The sequence below is a fragment of the Saccopteryx bilineata genome, chromosome 8 (genome assembly GCF_036850765.1).
Source record: "Saccopteryx bilineata isolate mSacBil1 chromosome 8, mSacBil1_pri_phased_curated, whole genome shotgun sequence".
NCBI lineage: Eukaryota > Metazoa > Chordata > Mammalia > Chiroptera > Emballonuridae > Saccopteryx > Saccopteryx bilineata.
Window position 1 is genome coordinate 37074721 of NC_089497.1, and position 18621 is coordinate 37093341.

Genomic DNA, 18621 nt, shown 5'->3' on the forward strand with positions numbered 1-18621 from the left:
ACACAATTATAGTTGGCATTTTCAACACACCATGGATGGCTCTAGATAGATCAGCCAAACAGAAAATCAATAAAGAAATATCTGCCTTAAATGACACACTAGACCAAATTGACATAATACACATTTACAGGACATTTCATCCCTGAACATCGGATTATACATTCTTTTCTAGTGTGCATGGAACATTCTCCAGGATAGACCATATGTTGGGCCACAAAGCTAATATCAATAATTACCCTAACAATATCAAATTAACATCAATAAATTCAGTTAGATTGAAATTATACCAAACATATTCTCTGACCACAAGCATTGAAATTAGAATTTAACTGCAAAAAAGAAGAAACTCACAAAAATGTGGAAATTAAACAACATACTTCTAAAAACTGACTGGGTCAAAGAGGAAGAGATCAAAATATATATACAAATGAGATTGACAACATGACATATCAAAACCTCTGGGATGGAGAGAAAGCAATAATAAGAGGGAAGTTTATATCATTACAGTCTTGTAACAAGAAACAAGAGAGATCCTGGGTAAACAATCTAACATCACATCTGAAAGAACTAGAAAAAGACCAAAGAAAATCCAAAGTCAGCAGAAGAAAGGAAATAGTAAAAATTAGAGCAGAACTAAATGAAACAAAGAACAAAAAAACTATAGAAAAAAATCAATACAACAAAGAGCTGGTTCTTTGAAAAGAGCAATAGAATTGACAAATCTCTGGTTAGACTCACTAAGGAAAAGTGAGAGATGACTCATATAAATAAAATATGAAATGAAAGAGGAGAAATTACCACAGATATCATAGATATACAAAGGATCATAGTAGAATACTATGAAAGATTACATGCCACCAAATTTAACAATCTAGAAGAAATGGATAAGTTCCTACAAGTATATAATCTTCCTAGACTGAGTCACGAAGAAGTGAAAAACAAATAGAACTATAAGCAGGCAGGAAATAGAAACAACTATCAAAAACCTTCCCTAAATAAAAGTCCAAGACCAGATGGTGACACTAGTGAATTCTACCAAACATTCAAAGAGATTTTGTACCTATCCTCAAAGTCTTCCAGATAATAGAACAAGAAGCAAAACTCACCAACACATTTTATGAAGCCAACATAACAACACCAAAACCTGGAGAGGACAACACAAAGACAACTACAGACAAATAGCTAATGAATACAGATGAAAAAATCCTAAACAAAGTACTAGAAAAACCAAATACAAGAATGCATTAAAACAATAATACATCACTATTAAGTTGGACTCATTCCAGGAGCACAATGTTGGTTCAACATATGTAAATCAATCAATGTAATACCCCACATTAACAAAACAAGGACAAAAATCATGATTCTAGCAATAGATGCAGAAAAGGCATTTGATAAGACACAGCATCCATTTATGTTTAAAACACTCAATAAAATGGGTATACAAACCATCAGCTAATATCACACTAAATGGTGAAAAAATGAAGGCTTTATAAAATCAGTAACAAGACAATGCTGCCCACTCTCTCCACTCTTATTCAACATAGTACTGGAAATCATAGCCAGAGCAATCAGGCAATTGAAGAAGTATCACCATTTGTGTGTGTGTGTGTGTGTGTGTGTGTGTATGTGAATGAGAGAGAGACAGAGACAGAGAGAGACAGAGAGCAGAGAGAGGGACAAATAAGGACAGACAGGAAGGGAGAGTTGTTCATTGATTGCTTTCTCATATGTGTCTTGACCAGGGGGCTACAGCAGACCAGTTGACCCCTTGCTCAAGCCAGCGATCTTGGGCTCCAACTGGTGAGCCTTGTTCAAACCAGATGAGCCCGCGCTCAAGCCCCCAACCTCAGAGTTTTGAACCTGGGTCCTCCATGTCCCAGTCCGATGCTCTATCCACTGCGCCACCACCTGGTCAGGCTAAAGTATTACTTTTTGTAGATGACATAATCCTGTATATAGAAAACCCTAAAGACTCCACCTAAAAATTATTAGAAACAATAAACCAATACAGTAAAGTCACAGGATACAAACACAATATACAAAAGTCTACAGATTTCCTATATGCCAACAATGAAACTTCTGAAAATGAACTAAAAAATAAATTTCTTTTAAAATTGCAAAAATAAAAAAAACCTAGGAATAAACTTAATAAAGGATGTGAAGAACCTATATACTGAAAACTATAAAACATTGTTGAAATAAATTGAAAAAGACACAATGAAATAGGAAAATATTCCCTGTTCATGGATAAGAAGAATCAACATAGTTAAAATGGCCATTATCACCCAAAGCAATATACAAATTTAATGCAATCCCCATTAAAATCTCAATGTCATTTTTTAAAGGATAGAACAAAAAATCACCAGGTTTGTATGAAACCATAAAAAACCCAGAATGGCCAAAGCAATTCTGAAAAAAGAATGAAGTCAGAGGTATCATACTAGCTAACTTCAAATTACATAATAGAGCTACGATAATCAAAACAGCATGGCATTGGCAGAAAAACAGACACACAGATCATAGGAACAAAACTGAGAGCCCAGAAATAGACACACACACACACACACACACACACACACACACACACACACGGACAAATAATCTTCAAGAAAGGAGCAAAAAACACAATGGAGGAAAATAGCCTCTTTAATAAATGGTGCTAGGAAAACTGGAAAGCTACATTCAAAGGAATGAAACTTGACTACACCTTGCCCCCTGCACAAAAATCAATTCAAAATGGATCAAAGGCCTAAATATAAGATCTAAAATAATAAATTACATAGAAGAAAATATAAGTACTAAACTTATGAACCTTCACCGTAGAGAACACTTTAGGCAAAGGATGTAAAGGTAAAAATAAACAAATAGAACTGTATCAAACTAAAATCTTCTGCACAGCAAAAGAAACTGACAACAAAACAAAAAGGTAGCCAAACAAATTGGAAATGATATTTGCAAACAACTGCTCCAATAACGGGTTACCATCCAAGATATATAAAGAACTCACAAAATTCAGCAACAAACAGCCGAACAATCCAATTAAAAAAATGGTAAGAAAACCTGAACAGACACTTCCCCGAAGAAGACATACTAATGGCCAGCAGATATATGAAAAGCTGTTCATCTTCGCTAGCTAATAGAGAAATCAAATCAAAACTACAATGAGATACCACCTCACACCTGTTAGATTGGCTATTATCAACAAGACAGGTAATCACAAGTGTTAGAGAGGCTGTGGAGAAAAAGGAACTCTCATTCACTGCTGGTGGGAATGCAAATTAGTACAACCATTATGAAAGAAAGTATGGTGGTTCTTCAAAAAATTAAGACTAGAACTACCACATGACCCAGCAATCCCTCTACTGGGTACCTACCCCCAAAGCTTGAAAACATTGGTATGCACCCCCATGTTCACTGCAGCATTATCCACAGTGACCAAGAAATGGAAACCAAAGTGTCCTTTGATAGAGGATTGGATAAAGGTGATGTGGTATATATGATATATACACTGAAATACTACTCAGCCATAAGAAATGATTGACATATTGCCATTTACAACAACATAGATGGACCTTGAGAATATTATACCAAGTGAAATAAGTAAACAGAAAAAGGTAAAAACAATATGATTTCATACATAAGTGGGATATAAAAATGGCACTCATGGACATAGATAAAAGTGGTTTCCCGGTGGGAGAGGGTTAGGGAGAGTAAAGAGGAAAAAACATTTGGTGACAGAAAATAATCTGACTTTAGATGATGGACACCTAACACAATCAACAGTTCAAATGTTATAGAAATGTAACCCTGGCCAATTGGCTCAGTGCATAGAGCATAGGCCCAGTGTATGGATGGTCCAGGTTAAATTCCCAATCAGGGCACATAAGGGAAGCAACCATCTGCTTCTTTCCCTATCCCTCTCCCCTTTCTCTCCCTCTTCCCTACCCACAGCTAATGACTCGACAATTGGTTCCAGTGTCAGCCCCAGGTGCTGAGAATAGCTCGGTTGGTCCAAGCATTGTCCCAAGACAGGGTGGCTGGGTAAATCACTGTTGGGGCACATGTGGGAGTCTATCTTACTATCATATATTCCCTCCTCTCACTTAAAAAAAAAAAAAGTTATAGCCCTGGCCGGTTAGCTCAGTGGTACAGCGTCGGCCTGGCGTGGGGAGTGCCGGGTTCGATTCCCAGCCAGGGCACACAGGAGAAGCGCCCATCTGCTTCTCTACTCCTCACCCTCTCCTTCTTCTCTGTCTCTCTCTTCCCCTCCCGCAGCCAAGGCTCCATCGGAGCAAAGTTGGTCAGGGCGCTGAGGATTGCTCTGTGGCCTCTGCCTCAGGCGCTAGAATGGCTCTGATTGCGGCAGAGCAACACCTCAGATGGGCAGAGCATCGCCCCCTTGTGGGCATGCCAGATGGATCCCGATCGGGAGCATGCAGGAGTCTGTCTGACTGCCTCCCCGTTTCCAACTTCAGAAAAATACAAAAAAAAGAAAAGTTATAGAAATGTTTACCTGAAACCTACATACTATTATTGATCAATGTTACCCATTAAGTTTAATTTTCTAAATAAAAAAAGGAACATAACCTATTTATTTATAAAATGATAATTCTCAAATAATTGCTACAGAAAAAATCATTATATCAATTTTCTTCAAATACCCCTTCGTTATTTCTGTAGTGGAGATCTTATATGACAGCAGATTTAGTCTAGTGGGCCTTCAATAGCAATCCATGTCACAAATATGAAAATAAAATCAGGGTATCACCAGGGCTTCCTAATTTACATCAAAATGCAAGCTTCTTGATAATTTACATGCTATGCGAGCTTCTTACTCAAAAATACTTAATGGCAATCTAGCCTGACCAGGCGGTGGAGCATCGAACTGGGATGCCGAGGACCCAGGTTCAAGACCCCAAGGTCACCAGCTTGAGCACGGGCTCATCTGGTTTGAGCAAAAGCTCATCAGCTTGGACCCAAGGTCACTGGCTCGAGCAAGAGGTTACTCGGTCTGCTGAAGGCCTGCGGTCAAGGCACATATGAGAAAGCAATCAATGAACAACGAAGGTGTCGCAACGAAAAACTAATGATTGATGCTTCTCATCTCTCCGTATCTGTCTGTTTGTCCCTGTCTATCCCTCTCTCTGACTCTCTGTCTCTGTAAAAAAAAAAAAAAAAAAATGTAATGGCAATCTAGAAGCTAATTAGTATTGAAAGATCAGGGCTTTTTTATTCTCCTATAGCACATAAGAATGTCAGTAAAATGATCCCAAGGAAAGGTGAAAAGTTATATAAGATAAGAAATGCATCAAGGGCTATGCATCATGCTAGGTGATGTCCACAAGTTGCTACGGTAATCTCAAAATGAATGGGAAGAATTGTGTCCCCATTTTACAGATAAGAGTGCAGAGTCACGGAGAGGTTAATTTGCTATAGTCATGTGGCTGGAGTGGTGCAGCCAGGATTTTACCAACAGTTTCTATTTTAACCATGGCATCTACCTTGAAGTTATGGACTCGATTTGGAAGGGACCTTGCAAAGTCCTTGCCCTCCTTCTTGATAGGCTCATAATAAAACCAGGATGAAAATACTGATCTTTCTCATTTTCAGTATAGGTTCAAAACTACACTAAAGATCAAGAAAAAACGCTCTTTTACATCCAGCAAGAAGTGTCATTTGAGCCTCCTCTGAGCAGGGAGGAGTACAGCTTTTTCCTCTAACCTATATTTCCTATTCACCTGATGGGGTGGTGCTGATTAGTTACCAGAAAAATGAAAGCATTTACTCAGTCACATTGTGCTCCATTACACTTAAATGTAGCGTTTTTACTGTTTCTCCTGTGAAGTAATAGACTTCTCACAGTCACAGCACAAATAGTAGGACTAACATTCCAATGTTTTAGGAAATGAGAAGAAAAGTCATTTTCCTCAAGCAGGAATATGAACCTGCAGTAACTTATGGAACAAGTTATATTGTACAATGGTATTTTCCCCCTGTATTATTCAGAAAGGACAGTTTTTGTTGAGAATTATAACTAATATGTGAAATGAAGGAAATGTAAAGTATTAAGATAGTAACTGAAGTAGATCCACCTCCTTCCCCTTTATGATGATAATACTGCAGACTTGTCATGACGACACTTTTTATTCTAAGCCTAGACTTTTACTTCCCTACAGCTTTTGCTTTTTAAGCTAAAAATTCTCTCATTCTTGGTACAATGAATTTTTTGCTAAGTAATTAAAAACCAATTGTGTTTAAACCCTTTGAGATAGTTGGTTTTATACTGTCTAACTCAGGAGTTGGTTTCTAAAACCTCAAATTTAGCATCTCAAGGAAGAATGGTATCTATGGCATGTTTAAAAAAAATGTTTTGAAATGAAGTGATGGGCATTTAAAAATAGAATTCGGAGAGCGCAGCTCCCCTGCCATCTTCCACGGGGGGAGAATGACTGCTATGCTGCCAGAACACGCTGCTGCGCTTCCACTGAGCTGCAGAATGGAGGGCAGCGACCAAGACCACTCCCACTCACAGGGTCGCTACCACGAACATGCAGGCAATTTCCACTAGCGATGCTCAAGTTAGAGAGAGCAAGGACCAGACCACCCCTAACACCTCGCCCCCAGAGCCTCCCCTCTCTGCTCCTACGCCTTCCATCTCTGAACACTCTACCGTCCCTGAGCATCACAGGCCCTGCCCACATGTCGCAGCTTTAATACAGCACGGGGGTCCTGCCCCGTGATCACTCTGAGGGAGGCGCCAGCGGAATTTCAGTTTCAAAAATATTCAAAAATAAGAGAAACAGAGAAAATGTAAAACTTTGTGGGCTAGCCTTAAAGCCTAATATTCATCCATTTATTTTTCCTTCTAAGAAACGCTCTATCAAAATTCAAATAACTAACCTGCAAATAAAATTTTGGAAGGTAAAGCAATCTCTCACTAATTGTAGGAGTTATCTTCTTGAAAATTTTATTTGGCAAAACCGTAACTGAGATAAGAGAATTAGACAGGAAGACCACACAATAAGAACCGGGCTTTAAATATACAGGGTGGTGCAAAAGTAGGTTTACAATTGTGGGTATGCAAAACAGTTTATTCTTGTATTCTAATTTATTCTTATTGTATTATTTTCCATTCAAACAACTGTAAACCTACTTTTGCCCCACCCTGTAATTTTCAAACTTTAAAGTAAATAAGTGTTCTGAAAACACTTGCTTCCCAAGCAAACCAATTTCACCACTATAAGTATTTATCTTCGATAAGAAGAACTATTTTCTTAGAATAGTTTTCAACGTTCATGAAATATTACTGCTGTGTCGAGATCCAACTAGGCAGACATTGCAAAGTTTAGTCAATGGCCACACACTGTCTCCTTACAAATTCCTCACATAAGCACCTTCCAGCTTCAAATATGTTGAGGCAGTCAGGACGATGGACCACCAGGTCGTCTTTCAAGGAAAGACTTGCTCAGCTGCGGGGAAGGCAGCCAGCAAAGAGCTCCCAGCTTGCTGTCAGCTCCCTCAGGCTCCGCCTCAGCTGCAGTCACCTGGGGCTCTGCCCCCCCCCCAGCCTGCCTCCAGCCAATGGGCCCAGCAGGCACCACTCCCTCCAGAGTCCTCACAAGGTCGGCCAAGGCTGTGTCAGGCCTGAGCTGCAGCTCGACTTCTCCCTCAGCCCAATCCCGTGTTCCTTCACAGTAAACATATTGCACCCCAAACTCGGGTTCAGTGTCCACGTCCAGAGAACACAATCTGCAACATACATCTTTTTCATTTACATTCTCTCTTGTTCCAGTGAACACAAATCTCAGGAAAATGCTTGTATATACCCATTCTCTGGAATTATCAGGATACTAAGAGTATACTTTTCAGGGAACAGATTTCACTTTAACAAAAGAAGAGGTGTAGACTTTTCCTGTATTATCCTACATGGTACACAGATGCAATTACAATATTGTTGAGAGACTCTTTTCTCCATGAAGATTAAACTGCACCTTGCCTGTAAAATTCTAAATACGAAACAGTGTTCATGCATATATGAATTCATTCAATATTGTTCAGTGTTGAGTCCCTTCTACACACCAGGCCCAGGTGAGAAAAGCTGCCGCTCTGCAGGCGCTTGCATTCCAGTGGTTCGTGTAGACAAGAAACAAACCAGAAATTAATATAATGTCAGGGTCTACGAAGAAAAATAAAGCAAGGTGACGAGATAAAATAAAGGATGACTGGAGAAGCATCTATTGTTTCCAAACCACATGTGGAGAGGGATTGTTGTGATCTACACAGCTGGGCTGGCAGTCACATACACATTTAATATGTCCTACTAATTTCCTACACAGTACACTTCATTCCTGTCCTAGTGAAGAATTCATCACACTCAACTTTTTCTAAAATAGTATTTCTTCTGCATTGCGAGTCCACCTGCTGCATGAAACATAAAATCTTAGATCTGTGTAATTAACCTATACAGTAATTCTGTCTTGGAGAAAGAGGAGCCTGAACCATCACAAGCTATGGTCAGATACAGCTGTCTCAGGCAGATGGCTCTATGGGCAACATCATACAACATCATAAGCTTGCCAGATTTTTAAAATACGAAGGAGTTTTCTGTTTCATTAGTACTTTATGGTTGACCATTCACAAACACCAGCTGTTCAGACTTCTTCCTCTTGTGAAAACGTAACCATACATAGTCTTAGTTTGAAAGGGTATAATACTATATAATATTTATCCGAAGGATCTAATACTTAGATCATTTACAATGGCACAAGTAGGGGGTTATAGCTTAATTGAGGTGAAAAATTGAAATCAGGACCAATAGGGACTTAAGAGTAGTGGTAGAGGCAAATTAAATTACCTTGCTCCCAATAATCCAAACTACTTGGTCCGCAGGGAATCCCAAGCCTCTAATCACATCAGTACAAGAATAACACAAATGACAGTTTCTTTCTGAGAATAACTGCGTATGCATCTCTACTCTAGGAGAACTTTATTGTCATCATTTTCAACCCATGCGCAGGAAAACCAAGCACCACTGTGTACCTGCTTAAGCCAGGAATCAAACCATACCTACCCTGTTGAACTCTAGTTATGAGGGAAAGAAAAAAATAACAGATTCGAGAGATTGAAGAAACTGAGTTCAAATTTAGCTTCTGTAATTTATTAGCTTTTTAAAAGATTAACTAAGGTTATAAATTTTTAAAAGATCCTAAGGTTATAAATTTCAGATTTTGTATCTGTAAAGTGGAGATAACAACATCTATTCAATTACTTCACAAGGTCATTAAAATGTGTTTTAAAGTACTTTGAATGCTCTAAAGTGATCTGCAAATGTATTGTTACAACTGGAGTTTGTTTAGATTTAAATGTTAACGTATTATTCTGATATAATTTTTAATTGAGCAATAAAAACTACATTCATTCACTTAAAAATTATTCATTCAGTATCGTCTGTGTTACACCATGGAGAACATTAAAATTGATAGTTATCCCTATTATCAGAGAGAGGGAATTGGGGGAAAGATGAGGTTTTGGCTTATGCCAACATTTATCAAGCACTTTCTATGGGCCAGACATGGTAATAAATACTTTACACATAGTAGCTCCATTAATCTTTAAAAACTCTATGAAAGAGGTAATATTTTTATCCTTATTTTACAGATGAGAATGATAGGCACATGAAGTTTGGAAATCTGTGTAAGATCAGACACCTAGTAAACATTAAAAGTATTAAAGTCAACTCACAGACTCAGTCACGTTAATTACATCATTAGGTTAAATTACATCTCAAGTTGGGCAGAAAACACACACATATCATGAGTAATAACTAATGCTGACTAATAATTCCAAGGCAGTAAATGAGAAATGAGAAATCATCCTTGGGTGGGGTGGCCAAGGAAGTCCTTATGAAACTAACCCAAAACTAGACCCAAACTTGTTTGTAAAGTTCAGACAAAAAAAAAAAAGATACAAAGGACAAATGAGAATATTACTTTCCATATGTACTTTTTTGAGCATGCAGTAGGTGTCACCTTATTGAAATACAACATACATAGAGGGAAATACAAAAATCCCGTAACTTGTGAAACAGCGCATGCAGCAGGTTCTCTGTCATGGACTGGACCTATTTCCTAACTGAACAAAGCAAACTCTGACTTACAGGATTGTCTGACTATCTATATACCAATCTTAATATAATCCATTTTATCTCAAAGACTTAACACTGAATTTAATTATCATTTAATTGCTACTTTCCTATGATTAAGACCATTCAACACTTCAATACTGGCCCATTATTAAGAAAAAAAACCTTGAAATCACATAATATATGTATTTCCATAATAAAAAAATGACATAAGGCAAATGATTATGTTCGGTTTACGGAGAAGCACTGCATTGCAGCTGCCTGCCTTCCTTGCACCTCCAAATTTTTTTTTTTTTTTTGTATTTTTCTTAAGTTGGAAACTTAAGAAGGGGAGGCAGTCAGACTCCTGCATATGCCCGACCGGGATCTACCCGGCATGCCCGCCAGGGGGTGATGCTCTGCCTATCTGGGGTGCCGCTCTGTTGCGACCAGAGCCATTCCAGCACCTGAGGCAGAGGCCACAGAGCCATCCTCAGCGCCCGGGCCAAATTGGCTCCAATGGAGCCTTGGCTGCGGGAGGGGAAGAGAGAGACAGAGAGGAAGGAGAGGGGGAGGGGTGGAGAAGCAGATGGGCGCTTCTCCTGTGTGCCCTGGCCAGGAATCAAACCCGGGACTCCTGCACGCCAGGCCGACACTCTACCACTGAGCCAACCAGCCAGGGCCTTGCACCTCCAAATTTTTATATTTGTTATTGCATTTTATATAAAGGAAACAATTTTGAGGACAACTTTTCAAATGATGCACTAAACAATGACCAACAATGGTTTCTACTTCTTTCAATTTCCAGCAGGAAAAGTGTACTAACTGCTTGTAAGCCCTGTGTAAATACCATGCTACTTACCAGGTGATAAGTCTGGGCTTTTAGAGCATTGAGATCAGTAAAGTTTTCTTCATTGTCTGTCTCTTCCTCCTTAGGAAAACAAAAGAATTTTAAGTTACTGATTATAAAACTTTATCATTTAAAAATGTATTTCCAACTCTCACATACATATTCTACACAGACTAATACAGGCCCTACTGGGTTAGCTCAGTCAGTTAAGAGTGTCGTCCTAAAACAACAAGGCTGCAGGTTCGATTCCCAGTCAGGGCCCACACGGGAAACAACAACAACAAAAAAGCACGACCGAGTGGAACAACCAGTGCTTTATGTAATACATTTTTTTTCAAATTTTGGGCCCCAAAATTAAGGTGTGTCTTATACACGAAAGTGTATTATACATTGGGAAATATGGTAATCCCTTCCCTAATATATAGGAAATATGGAGTGTGATCAGGTTCTATGACCTTGTAGGACAAAACATTAGCTTCCCTTTCTCTTCAAATGTCTTTATAGTGACAAGTGATATAGTGGGTGAAACAAATTAAATAAGAATATCCCCAAGTCTTGTAAAGAAAAAAAGTGGTGTTGTTTGGTGGACATTCCACATGTAGAGGTATACAAGAGTAGCAGTGGTAGATTGCAAAGACAATCTTCACCTTCAAGAATTTAAAAGTTACGTAAGACAGTAGATTCTCAAAAGGTGGTTCTGAGACTAGCAGCATCAGCATGTCCTGGGAGCTTGTAAGAATGCATATTCTAAAGCTCCATCCTAGATCTACTGAGAATCTCTGGGGGTCGGGCCACTAAACTAAGATGTGAAACTGTTAATTTTTGGTGAACTAGAAAGATTTTAATAAAACATAAAATAATAGAAATGCAGTTTCTATACACTCGTGATGTTTACTTTTTTAGGAAGGGCATAGAGGTGTAGATAAAAACTGAACTCTTTACATCTTAAATCCTAAGCGTACACACTGAAGCGCACCTTTAAAAGTAGCTCAGTCTCTTCTGTGTTTGCGGCACTTAACAAGGAGAGTAAATTATTAAAATGCCAATGACTCAATGCCCATGGGAGAAGAGGCAAGTTTATAATATTTTTGCAACAACCTAATCAATGCTATTTACATAGATTATCAATCAATACTTGCTGAATTGTACTGGATTGAACACTAACAGGTAAAAAGCTTTAGTAGTAGGTAGGTACTAGAAAAAGTACTTAAGTTACTGAACATTACTGAGAGCATTCAAAAAGAATTCAAATATAAACAGAGAAAACAGCTTTAAAATAAATTGAGGATTCTAATCTTAGTAATTTAGAGGGCACTCAACAATTTCCTATCACTTCTTTGCCTAATATGCACTCTCTTAATTATCTTACTGCCAATAACTAAGGATATGATTACATACCGCAGGTGAGAAGATTCTGTTGTGACCAATACATTTTCTTTCTTTAATAGTTATCAATGTGTCCTATCATGATTTAGCCAGTCTAAACCTGAGTTTTCTAGTTCCTATCAGGCGTCCCCAAATTGCGGCCCCCTGAGGCCATTTATCCGGCTCCATCACACTTCAGGAAGGGGCACCTCTTTCATTGGTGGTCAGTGTACTGGAGCACTGTAGGTGGCGGCTCTCCAACGGTCTGAGGGACAGTGAACTGGCCCCCTGTGTAAAAAGTTTGGGGACCCCTGTGTAATAGAACTTCATTCTGTCAGAAATGATCTTAATCATCCATCTTGAGTCACTCCACAAACTCAGGCAACAAAATGAAGTAATATCTAACCATCCAAAGGCTTTTTAGCACTGATCCACTTCTCCTTAGCCAGAGGAATGGGAGAGATAAGAGGACCCCTTAGAATAATATGATGACAGTAAAGAAGAAGGGGAACGAAAAAAACATCACTTCAACAGACTTTACTAAGGGAACTAACAACTTCAAAGGCAATCACTTTAGGAAGGCCTTGAGTTTGGTCTTAAGACAATAGGTCATTAACTCACAGTTGGGAAGAAATGTGTGATGAGGCTGCTTTCTAGTTTGTTTCTCTAATTTACCCACCTAACAATGCTGCTTGGAACCTTAAAGGTTTCTCAGGGGGGAAAAATAGCTATAATTTCTGAAAGTTACACAGCAATGTGGTGACAGATGATTTTGTGGTCAAATAATTAATGAATACCTACTATGCATCAGGCACTGCACAATAAACAGGATACAAAAAAAAAAGCACAAAATTGTTTCTGCCCTCATAGGGCCATATAGGGTTATCTTTCTGACAAGTATGCTTTTACATATTTTTTCCAAATTAGCAGTTTCAAGTTATGTCTTTAAAGCTAAATGGATAGGTCCAGGCATTTGTCAATAGACTAGTAACTAGTAAATAGTTATGAAAGCCCTGGCCAGGAAGCTCAGTTGATTAGAGCACTGACCCCAAAGACCTTTGCTGTTGCAAAAGGTAAAATTTCCTTCTTTTTTTTTTTTTTGTATTTTTCTGAAGCTGGAAACGGGGAGGCAGTCAGACAGACTCCCGCATGCGCCAGACCGGGATCCACCAGGCATGCCCACCAGGGGGCGATGCTCTGCCCATCTGGGGCATTGCTCTGTTGCTACCAGAGCCAGTCTAGCGCCTGAGGCAGAGGCCACAGAGCCATCCCCAGCACCTGGGCCAACTTTGCTCCAATGGAGCCTTGGCTGTGGGAGGGGAAGAGAGAGACAGAGAGGAAGGAGAGGGGGAGGGGTGGAGAAGCAGATGGGCGCTTCTCCTGTGTGCCCTGGCCGGGAATCGAACCCAGGACTCCTACACGCCAGGCCGACACTCTACCACTGAGCCAACTTGCCAAGGCCAAAATTTCCTTCTTTTTACAGCTGAGTAGTATTCCACTATGTAAATGGACCTCAGCTTTTCCATTCACTCATCTATTGATGGATACTTGCAAATCCTGGTTATTTTTAAAATACTGCTGCAATGAACATAGGGGGTGCATATACTTTTTCAAATTGGTGTTTTGGGTTTCTTTTTGATACATTCTGAGAAATGGAATTCCTGAATCATAAAGCAATTCTATTTCTAGGTTTTTGAGGTAACTCCATACTGTTTTCCACAGTGGCTGTACCAGTCTGCATTCCCACCAGCAGTGCATGAGAATTCTTTTTTAAACATCCTTGCCAACACTTGTATGTTGATTTATTGAGGGTAACCATTCTGACAGGTGTGAGTTGATATCTCATTGTGGTTTTAATTTGCATTTCTCTGATGATCAGAGACAGCCAGCACCTTTTCATATGTGTACTGGCCATATCTATATCTTCTCTGAAGAATGTCTATTCAGGTCTTTTGCCCATTTCTTAATTGGATTATTTTGGTTTTTTTGGTGTTATGTTTTATAAGTTCCTTATAAATTTTGGATATTAAGCATTTACCAGATGTATCAGCGAATATGTTTGCCCATTCAGTGGGTTGTCTTTTCATTTTGTTGGTTTCCTTTACTGTGCAAAATCTTTTGGTTGATGTAGTACAATTTATTTTTTTCATTTCCCTTGCCCAAGATAATATATCAGAAAAAATATTGCTATGAAAAATGTCTGAGGTTTTACTGCCTATTTTTTTCCTACAATTTTATGGTTTCATATCTAACACTTGAGTTTTTAATCCATTTTGAGTTTATTCTTGTATATGGTGTAAGAAGGTGGTCCAGTTGCATTTTTTTTTGCATGTATCTGTCTAATTTTCCCAACACCATTCATTGAATAGACTATCTTTACTCCATTGTATGTTCTTGCCTCTTCTGTCAAATATTAATTGACTGTAAGGTGTGGATTTATTTCCAGGGTCTCTATCCTGTCCCATTACCTACATGTCTGTTTTTATGAGAATCTCGTGCTGTTTTGATTACTATGGACCTTTAGTAGTTTGATATCAGGTAGCGTGATTCCTCCAACTTTGTTGTTCTTTCTCAAGATTGCTGTCACTATTCAAGGTCTTTTCTGGTTCCATAAGAAATTCTGGAATATTTGTTATAGTTCTGTGAAATACGCAATTGTATCTTGAGGGGAGTCATGCTGAATGTAAACATTACTTTGGGTAGTATGAACATTTTAATTATGTTAATTCTTCCTATTCAAGTACATGGTATGTTGCCACTTATCTGTATCTTCTTCAGTTTCTTTCTCCAGTGCCTTATAATTAGTTGAATACAAGACTTTTACATACCTGGTTAAATTTATTGCTCGGTATTTTATTCTTGTTGAAGCAACTGTGAATGGGTTGTTTTCTTAGTTTTCCTGAGAGTTCATTATTGGTGTATAAAAATGCAACTGATAGCCCTGGCTAGTTGGCTTAGCAGTAGAGAGTCAGTCCAACATATGGAAATCCTAAGTTTGAATTCCAGTGAGGGCACACAGGAAAAGTGACTGTTTGCTTCTCTAACCCTCTCACACCTCTCCCTTCTGCAGCCATGACTCAACTGGTTGGAGCAAGTTGGTCCCAGGCGCTGAGGATGGCTCCATGGCCTTGCCCCAGACACTGAAATAGCTTGGTTGCCAAGCAATGGAGCAGTGGTCCCAGATGGGCAGAGCAACACCCTCTAGGGAGCTAGGTGGCTGGATTCTAGTCAGAGCACATGCGGGAGTCTGTCTCTCTGCTTCCATGCCTCTGCACCTCTCACTAAGTTTAAAAAAAAAATTCAACTGACTTCTGGCTATTTATATTATATACTGCCACTTTAGTGAATTTATTTACCAGTTCTAGTAGGTTTTTTTTTGGTGGGATCTATAGGGTTCTCTATATACAGCATCATGTCATCTGCAAAGAACGATAGCTTCAGTTCTTCTTTTCCAATCTGGATGCCTTTTCTCTTCTTGTCTGACTGCTGTGACTAGAACTTCTAGTACTATGTTGAATAAGAGGGGTGATAGCAGACATCCCTCTCTTGTTTCTTATCTTAAGAAGAATGCTTATAGTTTTTGCCCATTAAATATGATGTTGGCTCTGTGGGTTTGTCACCTAAGGTCTTTATTACATTGAAGTATGTTCCCTCTATTTGCACTGGTGAGTTTTTATCACAAATACATGCCAGATTTCATCAAATGCTTTTTCTGCATCTATTGATATGATCATATGATTTTTATCTCTCATTTTATGTGGCGTATCATGTAAACTGATTTGTGGATATTCTACCAGCCTTGTATCTCTGAAATAAATCCTACTTGATAATGGTGTATGATCTTTTTGATATATTGTTATACCTGGTTTGCTAATGTTTGTTAAGGATTTTAGCATCTATGTTCATCAGGGATATTGGTCTATAACCTTTTGGGGTGTTTTTTAAATTTTTTTTATTTATTCATTTTACAGAAGTGGCAAAGGAGAGAGAGAAGGGTGGGGAGAGGAACAGGAAGCATCAACTCCCACATGTGCCTTGACCACGCAAGCCCAGGGTTTCAAAAGTGACCCCAATGTTCCAGGTTGATGCTTTATCCACTGCGCCACCACAGGTCAGGTTATAATCTTCTTTCTTTGTAGCATCTTTACCTAGTTTTCCAATTAAGATAATCCTGGCCTTTTAAAATGAGCTTGCAATTCTTCCCTCCTCTTGAATTTTTGGGAAAAGTCTGAGAATTGGTGTTACCATTTTTCTCCAAAAATAAGACATGTCTTATATTAATTTTTGCTCCTAAAGATGCACTAGGTCTTATTTTCAGGGGATGTCTTATTTTTCCATGAACAAGAATTTACATTTATTGTTGAACAATATCAACACTTATTAATATACTGTAGCCATATCATCACAAATATCAGCATAACCAGTCAAACTCTGAATTCCATCAAGAATTTCTTGTGACTCTATTTTCATGTACAACAATCTACCCTGTTTCCCCGAAAATAAGACAGTATCTTATATTAATTTTTGCTCCTAAAGACACACTAGGTCTTCTTTTCAGGGGAGACCTTATTTTCGGGGAAACAGGGTAGCTCTCCTTTGAATGTTTGGTAAAATTCACCTACGAAGCCATCTGATCCCGGACTTTTGTTTGTTGAGAGGTTTTGATTACTGCTTCAATTTTACTGGTTGTAATCTATGTGTTCAGGGTTTTTTTTTTATTCTTCCTGATTCAGTTTTGGAAGATTGTATATTTCTAGGGACTTATCTAGTTTCTGTAGACCAGTGGTCCCCAACCTCCGGGCCACGGACAGGTACCGGTCCATGGGCCATCTGGTACCAGTCCGCAGAGAAAGAATAAATAACTCACATTATTTCCGTTTTATTTATATTTAAGTCTGAACAATGTTTCATTTTTTAAAAAATGACCAGATTCCCTCTGTTACATCCATCTAAGACTCACTCTTGATGCTTGTCTCAGTCACGTGATACATTTATCCGTCCCACCCTAAAGGCTGGTCCGTGAAAATATTTTCTGACATTAAACCAGTCTGTGGCCCTAAAAAGGTTGGGGACCACTGCTGTAGACTAATTTTTTGGCATATATTTCTTCACAGTATTTTCTTACATTCCTTTGTATTACTGTGATGTCAATTGTTACATCTTCTCTTTCATTTCTAATATTATTTATTTTGGTCCTCTTTTTTCTTAATGAGTCTAGTCAGAGGTTCGATCTTGTTTATCTTTTCAAAGAACCAGCTCTTTGTTTAATTGACCTTTTGTACTTTTTTTAGGTTCTATTTTGTTTATTTCTGCTCTTTATTATTTCCTTCCTTCTATTCACTTCGGGCTTTGTTTGTTGTTCTTTTTCTAGTTCCTGTAAGTGTAAAGTAAGGTTGTTTATTTGAGATTTTTCTTGTTTCTTGAAGTACAGCTGTAATGCTATGAATTTCCATCTTAGGACTGCTTTCACTGTATACCATAGATATTGGGTTGTTGTGTTCTCATTTTGATTTGTTTCAAGGTATCTTTTGAATTTTTTTCCTTGATCTCATTGTTAACCCATTCATTGTTTAGTAACACGTTATTTAGCCTCCATGTCTTCATGTGTTTTCAGATTTTTTTCTTGTGATTGATTTCTAGTTTCATGCCATTATGGTCAGAGAAGATGCTTGATATGATTTCAATCTTAATTTACTGATATTTGTTTTGTCTCCTAACATGTGGCTGAGCCACACAGAGAGCCTGAGGACTGATCCCATGCACAAATGGGCGAATAGCAATCAAGACACAATTATAACAGGAGGGCCCACATAACCCACACGGGTCATTCCTGGAGCACTTGGCTCAGGTGATCAAGGAGACAATGCCATAGGGTCCAAAAATATACCTACTACATAAGATCACTCCATGATGACTGAAAGTCATAGTAGATCTATCTAATACAAACATACAGACAAACACAAAGAGGCAGCCATAATGGGGAGACAAAGAAATAAGTCCCAAATGACAGAACAGAATAAATATCCAGAAAAAAGAGCTAAATGAAATGGAGAAAAACAATTTATCACACAAAGAGTTCAATGTAATGGTGATAAGAATGCTCAAGGAACTTAGTAAAGAAAGCAGCATGAAAAAGGACATAGAAACCATAAAGAAAAGGACCACTCAGAAATGAAGAATACTATATCTGACATCAGGAATACACTGTGAGAAATAAAAAGTAGGCTGGATGAAGCAGAGGACAGAATCAGTGATTTGGAAAACAAGGTAGAAAAAAAAACAT

At 38.4% G+C, this 18621-nt stretch overlaps 1 protein-coding gene across 1 annotated transcript in view; it reads right to left on the reverse strand.

The window, feature by feature from the left end:
* Window positions 1–18621, reverse strand: part of IFT57 (intraflagellar transport 57) — an 83476-nt gene that overhangs the window by 53065 nt on the left and 11790 nt on the right. Inside the window, exon 5 of the mRNA XM_066241378.1 lies at window positions 10986–11054. Within this exon, the coding sequence (XP_066097475.1) occupies window positions 10986–11054 (69 nt within the window). The remainder of the gene's footprint in view (window positions 1–10985; window positions 11055–18621) is intronic.